At 49.7% G+C, this 12,500-nt stretch overlaps 1 protein-coding gene across 13 annotated transcripts in view; it reads right to left on the bottom strand.

Moving 5' to 3' along the window:
* Window positions 1-12,500, bottom strand: part of LOC125947894 (TLD domain-containing protein 2) — a 104,049-nt gene that overhangs the window by 4,140 nt on the left and 87,409 nt on the right. Inside the window, exon 1 of one of the 13 annotated variants that reach the window (XM_049673406.1) lies at window positions 8,515-11,103. The exons of 10 other annotated variants lie outside the window; for them this stretch is intronic. In XM_049673406.1, coding sequence (XP_049529363.1) covers window positions 8,515-8,565 — 51 coding nt within the window. In that variant the 5' untranslated portion in view covers window positions 8,566-11,103. Of the gene's footprint in view, window positions 1-402; window positions 1,505-4,912; window positions 6,441-8,514; window positions 11,104-12,500 lie in introns of those variants that run through there. 2 more of the 13 variants (XM_049673405.1, XM_049673407.1) reach the window with 2 other exon arrangements.

Genomic DNA, 12,500 nt, shown 5'->3' with positions numbered 1-12,500 from the left:
TGAGCATGCTTACCATCTGCATTGACTCACGTTTTTGTTTTTGCTTTGGAACTTGAAACTCCTTCAAATATGAATAAATAATCAGTTATTTAAACAGAAAAAAGACCAGATATGTACACACGGTCGAGGTTAAGTTGAAAGCCAAGATTCAATCAATGACTACTATTGTGTTCGTTGAACGGAATAGCTTCGTTCGAATGGCTGCTATAAGAGAGTCATAGCACAGAAAGCAACAGTAGGCGATGCTTATAACCACAATCTGGATTGAATGTTAGTCTGGCAGCACTAATCAGATGAGAAAAGGTCCTAGAGATCGACGCTGCTTTTTCAGTAGATAAACTGCTAAATTACGCTTAAAAATACCAAATATTCCCCCCCCCCCCCCCCCTTTGCAGCATGTACCTGGTCTCCATATGGTGCCAAATTTAGTAGTTCGCACATGATGGTGGCCTGTTGCTGGTTATTGTTGAAAACGAGGTAAATGGGGGTAAAAAAACACGAACACCTTCCAATCGCGACGGATCCTTCACTACTCTGCTATTTCTGCACTGGAATACCACGGAGCACACAGTTCACTGACAACCACAATTCCACCGTTACAGCAGTTGGTGCACACGCGTGAAGGCAAGGGAAAACCAGTTCCTCAACTGATGGTAACAGCCTTCGAAGGGCGGCGAGCGAGTTGCTGGAAACGCATTTGCAAACGCACATTCGCGACCCTGAATGGCCCTGAGTCGAAGAGGATCGTCCGCTTAATTATTGTTTACGGTGCAAACAACGTATCCTCCCGTGCACCGTGGTGGCGTCGTCAGTTACCTCTTCTCATCAACACAAACGAGAGCGATAACAGTCAATAACACCCCGAGGTGGCGGCTGTGCACGGTGCGTGTAGTTGAGATGTTCGCTATTCTCACGATCTACTTTTCAGGTTTCGTTGCGATTGCCACCAAAAACTGAACTGATCCACTACTAGTGGCCGTGACGTATTCAAAAGCACATCAGCACGACTCTGAAGGAGGAGATCGCCAACTTTCTTGACTCGGCTCTCTTCGGTTTGCCCGCCAAATTAACACCGACCGGACTTGGCAATGTTGGCTAGCCACACAAACTGTACTGCTTCACGAGATTCGAGATTCAATAGCAGGAATGACGACGTCGACGACGACGACGACGACGAGCACCCTTCCGCTCCGACTGGGATCTCGCGCTAGACTAACAGAACAACCGAGAACGCAATCGTACGCAAACGCGCTTTGTTGGGCCCCACTGTTGCCTGATGAGCTTCTGGCCTGCCTGAGCCAACACCGAGTACAGCGTGTTGGGTCGGGCTTTAGACTGTACTAATGGGTCGATGATCGAGTCTCTGTACTTGTTGGGCGCATACATATACGGCATGGGGCTGTTGGGGGGAGCGACGTCGTGCATCCAAAGGCGCTCCCCACGCCGCACCACACTCTATATAGAGCATTCTCGTTTTGCAAACTGAAATGCTATACTCCTAACTCCAAAAAGGTTTTTTTTTTCTATATTTTGAAGATTCAATCAGTCAGACCTTGGAGACTCGAACGAGCGCATCTCCCCGTGGGGGGGGGGGGGGGAAGGCTAACAACTTCCAAGACATTAATTGCAGCACGGGAATCAAATTGATTATCCCGCAGCATCCCCTAGCATTCTCTAGCCCACCCCCAAACGCCAATTGTACCAGTGACATTGTTCTCGAAGCTCGCGATCAAATGGGCAGGTACCCGAGGCGTCCGAGAGCTTCTCCGGAAATTGGTCCGGCTCGACTTGACGTAAAAGAGCATGTGAATGTGAACATCAACCGCAAATAGTAGAGGCAGGCAGGCAAGCAGGCGCGCGATCAACAATTGAGCGATCTCCACCTTTCCCGACAGCCAGTCAGCGCCAGAGACTTGAGCCGGCGACAATTTGAAGCCATTCTTCACAGCGAGATCGCTTGTTTAGGAAGTCACGATCGCTGTCGCTGCCCGTGCTGCGATCTCTCTGTTTGATTCGGTTCGACTACTATTTCACAACTTCACGCACGGACCGTGCGTACGTATGACGCCGGTGTCATCACGACTTCCGGCCACAGATGAGTGTCGCGCCAACTAACCATGCGACCCCCTTCTTTTTGTAACTATCCACATGTGACGTGTTTTTTTTTTCACATCTGCTTATGTTATTGTTTTCTCGGTGGGGAAATTTCGGGAAACTCATGACAGAATGGAATGGAAATACCACGAATCCGGTAGCCGATGATGAAACCCGGAGCGGAACTCAGCTAATTAGATGCCGGCTTTTGACGCTCTCTAGTACGCACGCAATATCCGTCACACTCAAGTGCGTCAATTCCAGTAGCAACTCGTTGAGGACAAAACAATGAGAGCTCCCGATGGAGAATCGGGGCCAACAGGTGTGACTTGGGCCTAGCAGACACGCAACGTGTGCTCATCATCGCTTCATGCTGATTGGCGATGGTGATGATGACGATGATGCACCGCGAGTGTGCATCATACGCGTTCATGGGCGTATTCTGGGATGTTCACACACACACCCGGGGGTACGGATGATTCAACGAAAAGACTTAACAATTGACGTGCGCGCGGATGATATATGCGGCGGTGGCTCCCCCCCCGTACCGTGATTCATATGGAAACGTAAACCGTAGAGAGCCGCCCGGCCGCCATCTGGTTCCGATGTGGTCCAAAATGGAGGGCACGTGTCCTTACTACGCGTCGCAGGCTTAGCTGCGACATCTAACACCTTATAGAAGCAGCTGCTTGCTTGCAAATGGTCGAGAGATTCAGTTGGATTCAGCTTTCGCGCTAACATTCCACAGAAGCCGATACCAGTTCGGAGGCCTTGGCACGAGAACGTGCTTGACCGGGGCGAGTTTTACCTCGATACGTTTTCATATACACAACGCATTTCCTATAAATGCGGCATGCGTCTGATCTCGACGGAATGTTACAGTTATACGCTCTTCGAACCAAGCTTTCAAACCTAACTTTTCCTCAGTATCTTGCATAAACTAAAGAGGTCTTTTATGAAACAACAACTCTTTTTGCAAACATTTAATAATGATCCATGATCCAAACCGGCTCGCATAAATGGGAATTTTCAGGTAAATCATTAAATAAAGAAGTAAAAGGGAATTTGCCGAAAAACCTGAGGGGCATGTCGAGGCGGCAAAGGACCTATACCGGCAGCGTACCATTCCCCCTTGTTGGATAACTTTAATGAGCGTCACTAGTTAATTGGAAGCATCACTCGGAATGGAGGCGGCAAAGTGTCACGCATATCGCGGTACAACATTTGAAAAGCTGCTCGAGTTCGAGAGGACAGGAAATGGTCGGTTGGTCGGTTTCGTCAGGCATCGATCACTGATTACTTCACTTAAGCGCGCTCCGCACGCTCCATAAATCAAATCTCTCGCCACCAATCGCCGACCGGTCATTACGGTTAATTGCTCATCCAGATCCACACCGGCGCTGGTTAGAGATTCTGGGGACTGCCGTCTGTCTGTGACGATTCGGATTCGGTACCAATCCAATCAACTCGATCCGGTGCAGCGTCACCACGACGACGAACCTGTCAATCGCGCTTGGGAGGGGGGTGGTGCCGCTGACATCGATTGCACTATTGGTCCCCGATGATGCGCTCACCACCGACTGGAGCACAAGGAAGTCTGTTCACCCCCTCGAGCGGTTATGCAATGCGCTAAATCATTGCTGCAGCATCGCAAATCAGAGCAATTCCACTCTTCAAGAGAATGGGCCATCCAAATGGATTTTTCCATCACGTATTGAAGGGTCCAGCAGCAGATGCGCAGCAGTCAGTCTGGTGACCGCGGGGGGTATCATCCGCTGCAAGTTCGCTGTCCGTGGTGGCCGCGGTAGCAATCGCAATGATGGGCAGGCTAGGTCACACGAATGTCAATCGGCAGTGACCAGCGCAATAACTCGTTAATATATAAAGCCGGCTTATCAGTGTACTGGCCGTACTGACAAGCACCATATGGTTGACTGCGGATGGAGCGCAATGCTAGAAACAACATACTCCAGTAGTCCGCGTATCAGTGCAATCGGTAGAGGTCACCGGCACAGCACATGTGTGTTTATGCTTTTAGAAAAGTGATGTCTACAATGTAACAAATGTAAGGTCGTAAACCGGGGAAAGGTTACACTTCTGCAGATGTTGCTTCCGGATGTTCATGACATCGGTTATACTTTCGATAGTGGTGATTGTTGCAGAGTGTCTAAAAATATGTTGAGTTTTCATTTTTCTAGTCTAGGTTGATTCAATTTTTATCGAATTGATTATATGAAGTAAGCTGTGACTATGATCCAGGCAGTAAGTTATCCGTTGCCATGACTTTGTTGAATCATAGTATGCTATGCAAGTGGTAAACTTTTGGACATTTGGTATTTTCGCATTTCTACTAGAGCTATCTACTATAATCCCATTCAAATTTCCACCAATATTTTGTTTAAACTTTCTGTTTAAAATAATGAAATCTATTTGTAGGGAAAATTACAGAAAATTTGGTTCTAATAAGCAGCCGAATGTGCTTAAATAAAAACAGGTGCATATAGAAAGATTATAGATTTTTCCCCAACCAAACGACCATAATATAAGGATGAAAAACGATTTCGATTGTAACGATCCCAAAAGTATAAATAGCTGGATCTAAACACAGGCTTCGCAACCCTGCCCAACAGATATACAAAGTATTGACTTTGAAACGGAATCCAGAATTACCAATCTTCGATAAATTTCAGAAAAAGTTTTTATAACAAGAAAAAACGGCAGTTTTAAGAATTGTTTGTATCACCCATGTAATATTTTTAAGTAAATAACAATTTAACCACTAAGAGCAGAGCAGTGCCCTTTGCATCCCCTTTCCTACCGTATGCAGTCGGTCATCGTCGTACTCCTCTTTGGACGAGTTCAGCAGATAGGCGTTCTCTCCGGCAAAGTCTGTGATGATACTGCTGCTGCCACCACCGGCACCTGATAGTGGCAGACTACCACCGTCACCATCAGACTCGAGCAGCGGTGGTGTCGGTGGTCGCGTCTTGCCACCGAGAACGCGCCGCAACGGAATGAAACGGGCCCATCGATAGTACAGCTGGCGACCCCAGCGGCGCGAAACGAGATAGAGTCCAACGGCCGGTATCGCTACAAACAGCACCAGATACCACATCGTGCCGGCCACGGGATGATGTAATAACACCAGCCCCGCCCCTCTGACCACCACCACCGACACTACCTGTTACACCGTCCAGCAGCGAAGATAGATGGTGGTCGCTATTTACCAAAAGATTGCCGGATTCTGAATGTTTTTTCGAATGTTTATGTTTATATTCCCGCCGTAGCCGTAGTCACTCCTCCCTATGGTTCCGTTCTATCCGAAGAGCTCCGTTTACGCGCGCTAACGTGCTACTAAACGCATACTAAGTTCGTACACATCTACACAGATACACCACACGACGGACAGGTGTGATCCAAAACAGATTTGACGACGGAAGCAAAGTGGTATGCGTATTCGAAAGGCACGATGGGGGGTTAGGTGGGGATTGGAGCAGAAGGCGTTACGTGGTATGTGTGTGTGTGTTTGAGCACACCGTAGGAGACCGGTTCACATTCGGAGCATGTGGCAAAGGGGTTGTGGGTTGTTTTTTTTTTCTTGGCAACCACACTGTGGTCGGTCGGTTTGGTCCGACGACGATGACGACGACGACGACGGCGATGGTGGTCTCGTGACACCCCGTGGTTGCCGCGTGGGCTGCAGCACCTTTTAATTCAACATTCACTTCACCAGCACAGCAAGAACTAGGTTGCTTCGATTAATATTGTAGTGGCTCTTGCTGCTGCTGCTGCTACTCGGGAATCTCGGGAACTATGTCACTTTTCCTCTAACGCAGCAGAGCTTCGTGGTTGTAAAACCATTGTCGTCAAGCGTGTGAAAATCCAGAGTAACTCTACCGCCTCTCAATCGATTATCACGAAATAACTCTGATTTGACACGAAAACGCTGTCAAGACACAAAATGCCACAGTAACCAATGCAACGAAAACCAAAGGAAACTCAAGAACAACGACCACACATCAGCGCACACTGCGATGCAACGAAATGCACGGAAGCGAGCCTCCCTTCTGGTGTCAGCAGGGTAACTAGAGTGCCGGGACCGGCGACAACTTTTGTCAATCCAGCGAACCAGCCAGCCAGCCAGCCAGCCAGCCAGTCCGCTCAGCAGACCGGACCACACCAGGCCCCAGCAAGATGGGTTAGTGTTGGTGTGTCGCCTGACGCCCGATACGCACACCGTGGTAAGTTTAGCCGGCCACCGACCGCCATCGTGTTTGGATCGTGTTTATGGTCGACACAACCGATGCGTGCTGCAGTGCGCATGTATCCCCCGTGGGGAGTAGCCACCCCCACCCCCACCCCCACTCCTCGAGGGGCAGGGCATATCCACCCCATCGATCGGAAAACACCCGTCTTTTTAAGGGAATGAGGGAGAGGCGTGGAATCTCTTTCACTCTGTCCCGTGGTGAGAGGAAACAAGGTCGACGAACGCACCGCCATGCCGGCGCTGGAGCTCTGGAGCTTTGCTTGGGGAGAAGAGAGCTTTCGCGAACGGGAACGCACTATCTCAGCAAGCTCACCGTAGCACGTGAGACCGGGCACGTGTTGCTCGCTCTCGTATCGAATGGCATCTGCACGGAATTGGGCAGGGTTGGTCGTCGGTGCCGGTCATACCATCAAGCAAAGGTAGAGATGTTTTCGTTTCGAACATCAAACTGGAACACACCTCCCCTTCTCTTGTGCTACAATGAAAGAGCAGCAAAAAGGTCATTTTCGTATTTTTAGCTGCAATCCAGTTTCGGGCAATTATACAGCCAGTGGAGGGCAGCGGTTCGGTGCTGGTGCACTCGTTTGCCACGCTCGAGAAAGCCTCCGCGGCTTATCGAGGCCAATAACGAATTGCGCGAAAGGGATTATTGTATCAACGCTGTGTTGACCGCGAAGCAAGCAGAGATTATTTGTGGACGTTTTGCACTGCTTCTTCTATTACTTCTATAAGATGAAAATAGCTCAAAATTGTCTAAAATATTTTCAAAATTTGTATAAAATGCATGGTTCACCGTTTTGATCGATAGTTGATTGTTAATAGGTCGTCTGCAATATTTTTCATTTAATAATTTCCCTAGTATTAGGGAAATTTCCGCTTCACTGGACCGTGGTCGACCGTCATTGACCACATTTGAAGCGTATTGTAAGCTATACGAATACCTTTATTCAATAAATTCTCCAATTGAATGCTGCTACCGTGTGATTGCATATTCATATCTTGCAGGTGTGGATGCGTACTACAATCGTGAAGCGTCTTTCTAGCCACACCTCCCGGTATTTGGTCAACAGGACGGTGGTCCCCTGACTAGTTAAATCGCTTCCACTCCACACCAACAAGCGACCGTGCGCCAAGACTGCCATAACAGAGGACCGGCTAACCACCTTAATGCGGTGATCAGAAATGTGACTCGCACACTAATTGAACGATTAAAATGCAGCACGTCAGTTTTGAAATTGCATTAGCAACACACACCCATGGGCAGAGTGTTGGGCCCCCGCTTGAACAAACGGCAGCACCAACAACGATAGCGTTGGTGTGAAGGAGAGACATAAATTTGCATCATTGCCAACGATCGATGGCTGACGGAGTGTTAGCCTAGTGGTGGAGGACGACGACGACGATGGTGCTCTATTGGTAAACAAAACAGTCGTCTGCCGTCTGATGGCAATACGCTGATAAGCAAAAAACCCAAACGGTCCGGAGAAACATTTTCACGGCGTGAAAGCTAGCGATTGGTTTCACTGACGAGATCCCCATTCGATGGCCACAGTTCGCTCGAAACCGATATCCGGCTTAACGTACGGAAAGGAAAGAAGCTAGAGGAGCGAGCAAGGAACAGCGCGGGGTCACGAGTCCGATCCCGCGTTCAGTCGCGCTGGACTTCGGTTGGGTGTCAGGGTCACGCCAAAGGTTAGCTGTCTTCCTCTCTTCCTCCCTACACTACTCCTGCTGGTCGCAAATCAGCGTTCCGGTCCTCTTCACACACACAACACACCTGACCTGTGTGATCGGATCAGGTGTAATTAGAGACCCAACGTGTGCTTGAGAATATGATTAAACGATCCACTGACCAGCCACTGCCGGTGGTGGTGGGGGTGCTGCTGCCGATCCCTTCTCTCTTGCCTATTTTTATGTGTGAACAATTTGTACCGCACCTGCTCTCGAGAAGCAGACCTTTGGACTTGTTGTCGCTGTTGTCGTTGTTGTGCTGCCCCTGCCAAGACACAATAGGTACACAACCAAGAAGAAGGTCTTCTGGGGCATGATTAGCATTTTTCACGCTCCACGGTAATGTTTCACGGGGAAAGGTTTGTCGTTAGTAGAATGCCAAAAGCGCATGATGACAGCAATGAGCAGCCGCAGGAATTTACCTTCGTCTTCAGATACTTCGTCAGGCGATTAATTTTCGACTTCGACGTCATCTCGTTTACCGTTGGTGATGGTGGGTGAGAGTTCGTTCAATTCGGATTCTTCGTTACTTTCAATCCACCGGAGGGGACCGCGCACTACGGTATATCGCGGTCGCGCACGCACACAGGTTCTCAAAAAAGCAACAATAAAAAAATGCGCGATCGGACGAGAGTATTGAATCCAGGTATCAATATGTATCACAGATCGTTAAATCAATCGATCAGGAGAGAGAGAGAGAGAGCGATGGATGGAGAGTTGTGTGTAGATGACACGCAGCACAGCCACTAGTGATCGGTGTCCACCGTTGTACACTAAGCGATCATCCTATTCGGTAACGATCGCGAACGACCCCTCTCTTCGGAGGGCAGCGGTGATGTTGGTGAGTGATTCCAATTACTCCAACTAGATGTTCCGGTTCCGGTAAACACAAACTGCGGCCAATTTGAGCACCTACCACCAGTGTGTATGTATTGCTACGGATTGATAAGCTTGACCTCGGTACAGTTGAACTTCGCTTCTGGACCGCAGGATATTCCGGCATACTAGTGTTCTACAAGCGCAAATCGGCATACGGCGCAAATCTTCTTCACTACCGCAATCGGGATGTGGATCATTCTTTAGAAATTTGAATTGCAACACTTCACTCCCGCACTAACACACACTCACTCACGGGCGCGAGAGATCAGTAGCTTAGAGGCGATTAATAGAGGCCACCGCAGAGAGCATCGCAATATTAGAGAGCCAAGGGAAGGGAGACAGACACAGATTGGATCCCTCTTTCGGGTGGGAGATGAGTCGTGGATTTCGATCTTCTCTGTTGCTATTTGTAGAGTTGCGCATGGTGTGGGCTGCAAAAAAATCACACAGAGAGCGATGGCGGACAGCACCAAAAGAGTGTGCACTGCGCAGGAAAGCCGACGTGAACGGTGGCCACGGTTCAACGGAACTGTTTCACATACAACAGCGGTCTAGCGAGCGAGTGGTACGGGATATGCGGAGGGGAGGTGGGGGGGGGGGGGTGGTAAGTTTGTTGACCAACTTTTCACCAACCACACAAACACGGCCGGTCGCAGAGGTCGTGAGTACGATCGCGCCTGGTTGCGCGATGAGCGTTTGGCCGTGATTCCACCGTCCAAACAATTCGGTTCGGTTCACAGCTCCCTCTCTCTCTTTCACTCTATATCGAAACTCGGTACCACGGTTTGACCTTTTCTTTTGCTTTTGGGCCGTACGATCCCTCTGATCACACAAAGAACCGAGATGATCCGCAGCAAAACCGTGTCAGAGATCGCGGCCAGGCTAATGTATCCAAAACGTTACACTTCCGCACAGATCGCCGATCACGTTATCCTTGGTTCAAGGTCTCGAGGATCGAGTTCTCTTAGCACACCGCACAACCGGGGGCAGCACGACGCACAGCGCAACCGTTCTCTTCACCTGCTGCTGTTACTAGTGCTCGATCACTCGATCACACAGGCACACAGGCCAGATAGGAACACACTCCAGCGTAGCGTCGTCGCCATTATTAGCGAATGGTTACTCCGAAATGCATATTACACACGCTGCTCACCGCGTCGATCGATGGCGGCAGAATGAGGAGATGGTCAACCAGCGCGGAATGGCCGTTCGTCGAACGGGCGCGCGTCCACCGTCGTCGTTTCGTCGTGTGACCGATCATGCATGCATCCGGCAGACAGAAGGATGGAGTGGTGGTTACGGGTGGCCATGTGTTAGTGTGTGCGTATGAGGTGAGTGGGCAAGGTGAACGATGGTGGACGCTTCGACCGAGGCCGAAGCAGCAGCCATCGATTGAGAGATCATTGGCTCAGACCGGCCTGTCCGGCGATCGCGGTCTTTCCCCATTTTTTTTCGGTGGATCACTCAGAGTCCGGAGAGTGCTGTTGGTTCGCCCAAAAACCGACGCACTGAGTACCGGCGAGGCGATTGCTGCGGCGCCACACTCGCAGCAGAGAAAGACTGCGAAATGCGTCGCATCCACTTTCGGGTGATCGGATGAGATCCGGCAACAACACGGCGGCGCTGTGACCGAAGCGAGCAAGCGTACGAACGAGCAAAAGCGTACCCGAGCGATCGCGAAAACAAAAACAAACCTTGGCACGCAGCGTGCGCCAAGACTCACCGAACCGAACGCGATCACAGCAGGGTAAGGGCGAGATGGGTGGGTTCAGCCATTCTGCAGTGCAGTGGAAAACTACGATGACCCCGAGGGTATAAAGGGCAACAAGCTAATGGGCACCAACCAGAGAGGTCATACGACGACTATCTCTTCCCGGTGAACCTGTTTTTCCTATTCTTTGCGTTTGACGGCGTTTCGCTAGGTGCGATTCGGTTGGGAATTTTCCATGTCTTTTGTCGTGTCCGCCGTAATGATTTTTGTGGAAGTTTTCCAGTGAACCAGTTCATGTAACGGAACAGGTAACATCGTGCTACTTACTTCATCAGGCGCCAACAACCAACGAGCGGTCTTGGCCAGCCACAGAAGATTCTGCCACCGCTCGTGATCGAGCGCCGTCATCCTCCAAGTCGATAGTCCTGCTATTCTGGTGTCAATGTCGAAATGTTACGGTTCGATTATTATTCGATTATTAAAGATGCTTCCCCTCGGTTGCGGACAAATAAAATTATTTCGTTTGTAACGATCCAAACCAACAGAACGCACGTGTCATTGCTATGCCATCCATGCAATGCCATTGCCGAAGGAAGCAGCCGCAGCAGTCGCAGCTGAAGGACACCGAAGAACAGAAAAGACGACCATAGTTATCAGGAGAAGTGCGATGCATCAAGGATGATCACTTTCAATGTGGCAGAATGGCGTCGGGTTGTTGAGCACATGAGCACACAAAACAGAATGCTGGCCATAAATGGAGAACGCAAAAATGCCAAAACCGAGACACTGAGACTGTCCTACCAGGAAACACTGTACGCATTTTGCCCGCGACGCACAGCGCGATCGAGAACGGCGTTCTTGAGTATGTACGTTCCATGATCCAGAATCAGAGGACAAAAAAAAAAAACGAGCCAACCACCGTCAGCTAATGCCGCCAATGCCAACGCACATTCTGGAGGCTATCGAACATCCTTGGAAAGGTCGGGAGAAGCCGTGACGTTGCAGAAAACGGCCGACGGACATCTCTCACGTGCTGCCATCGCTCTACTGGTTGGATCACGGTTGACCGCGTGACCGGCGATTCGATTTCCTGGTTTGCTGATGCGAAAGAACGCCAGAGCCAGAGAGAATTAGAAGAAACTTGAGAAGAAATTCACTTGTGTAAGAACAGATCGATCGTATGTCGGATCGGAGCCACGAATAAGGGAAAGCCGAAAGGGATTGCAAAAAGACCGAAATTGAAGGTCCCTCGGAGCACAGCGGTGAACGTGGGTCACGCACGTGATCCTGTTTGCAACCATTCGCTTGCTTTTGACATCGCGTGCATCGCGAATACCTGCCATTCGGGAGGTCAACAAAATCCCAAGTCATGGTCTGAGAAAGGCGAAGAAGAAGCTAGCTGACGGATGGATTCGGCGGCTGCTGGCTGGTAATGACACTGTTTGCACATCATGCGATCCGCGAGAAAACCTGTTACATGGTCCCTTCCCGTTGCTTTCGTTGGGGCTATTTTTAGACTCCAAATTGATCATGTTATTACTGGATGCCGTGTTTGGCTGGAATAATGAATCGTTTCCTGTTGCTTTTAAGCGAATTCGTTTCTTCGGAAACGGGTTTACTGTTTCATAATGCGACAGCGGAGATCACCGCAAACGCTTTCGGCATCCTTCGAGACAATGAAGCTAATTTGAAGATGCACCCGGACAACAGAGATAGTGAGACGTTTCACTGTCTGGACCATTGGTTCCCATCCTACCTTAATTAGGGTTTGCTTCTGGCTAAATGATACCGGCATGATACCGGTTCATTGAGGAAAGT

The sequence above is a fragment of the Anopheles darlingi genome, chromosome 2 (genome assembly GCF_943734745.1).
Source record: "Anopheles darlingi chromosome 2, idAnoDarlMG_H_01, whole genome shotgun sequence".
NCBI classification, from domain to species: domain Eukaryota; kingdom Metazoa; phylum Arthropoda; class Insecta; order Diptera; family Culicidae; genus Anopheles; species Anopheles darlingi.
The sequence above is the reverse complement of the archived record's forward strand: the minus strand, read 5'-3'. Positions and strand labels throughout refer to the sequence as shown.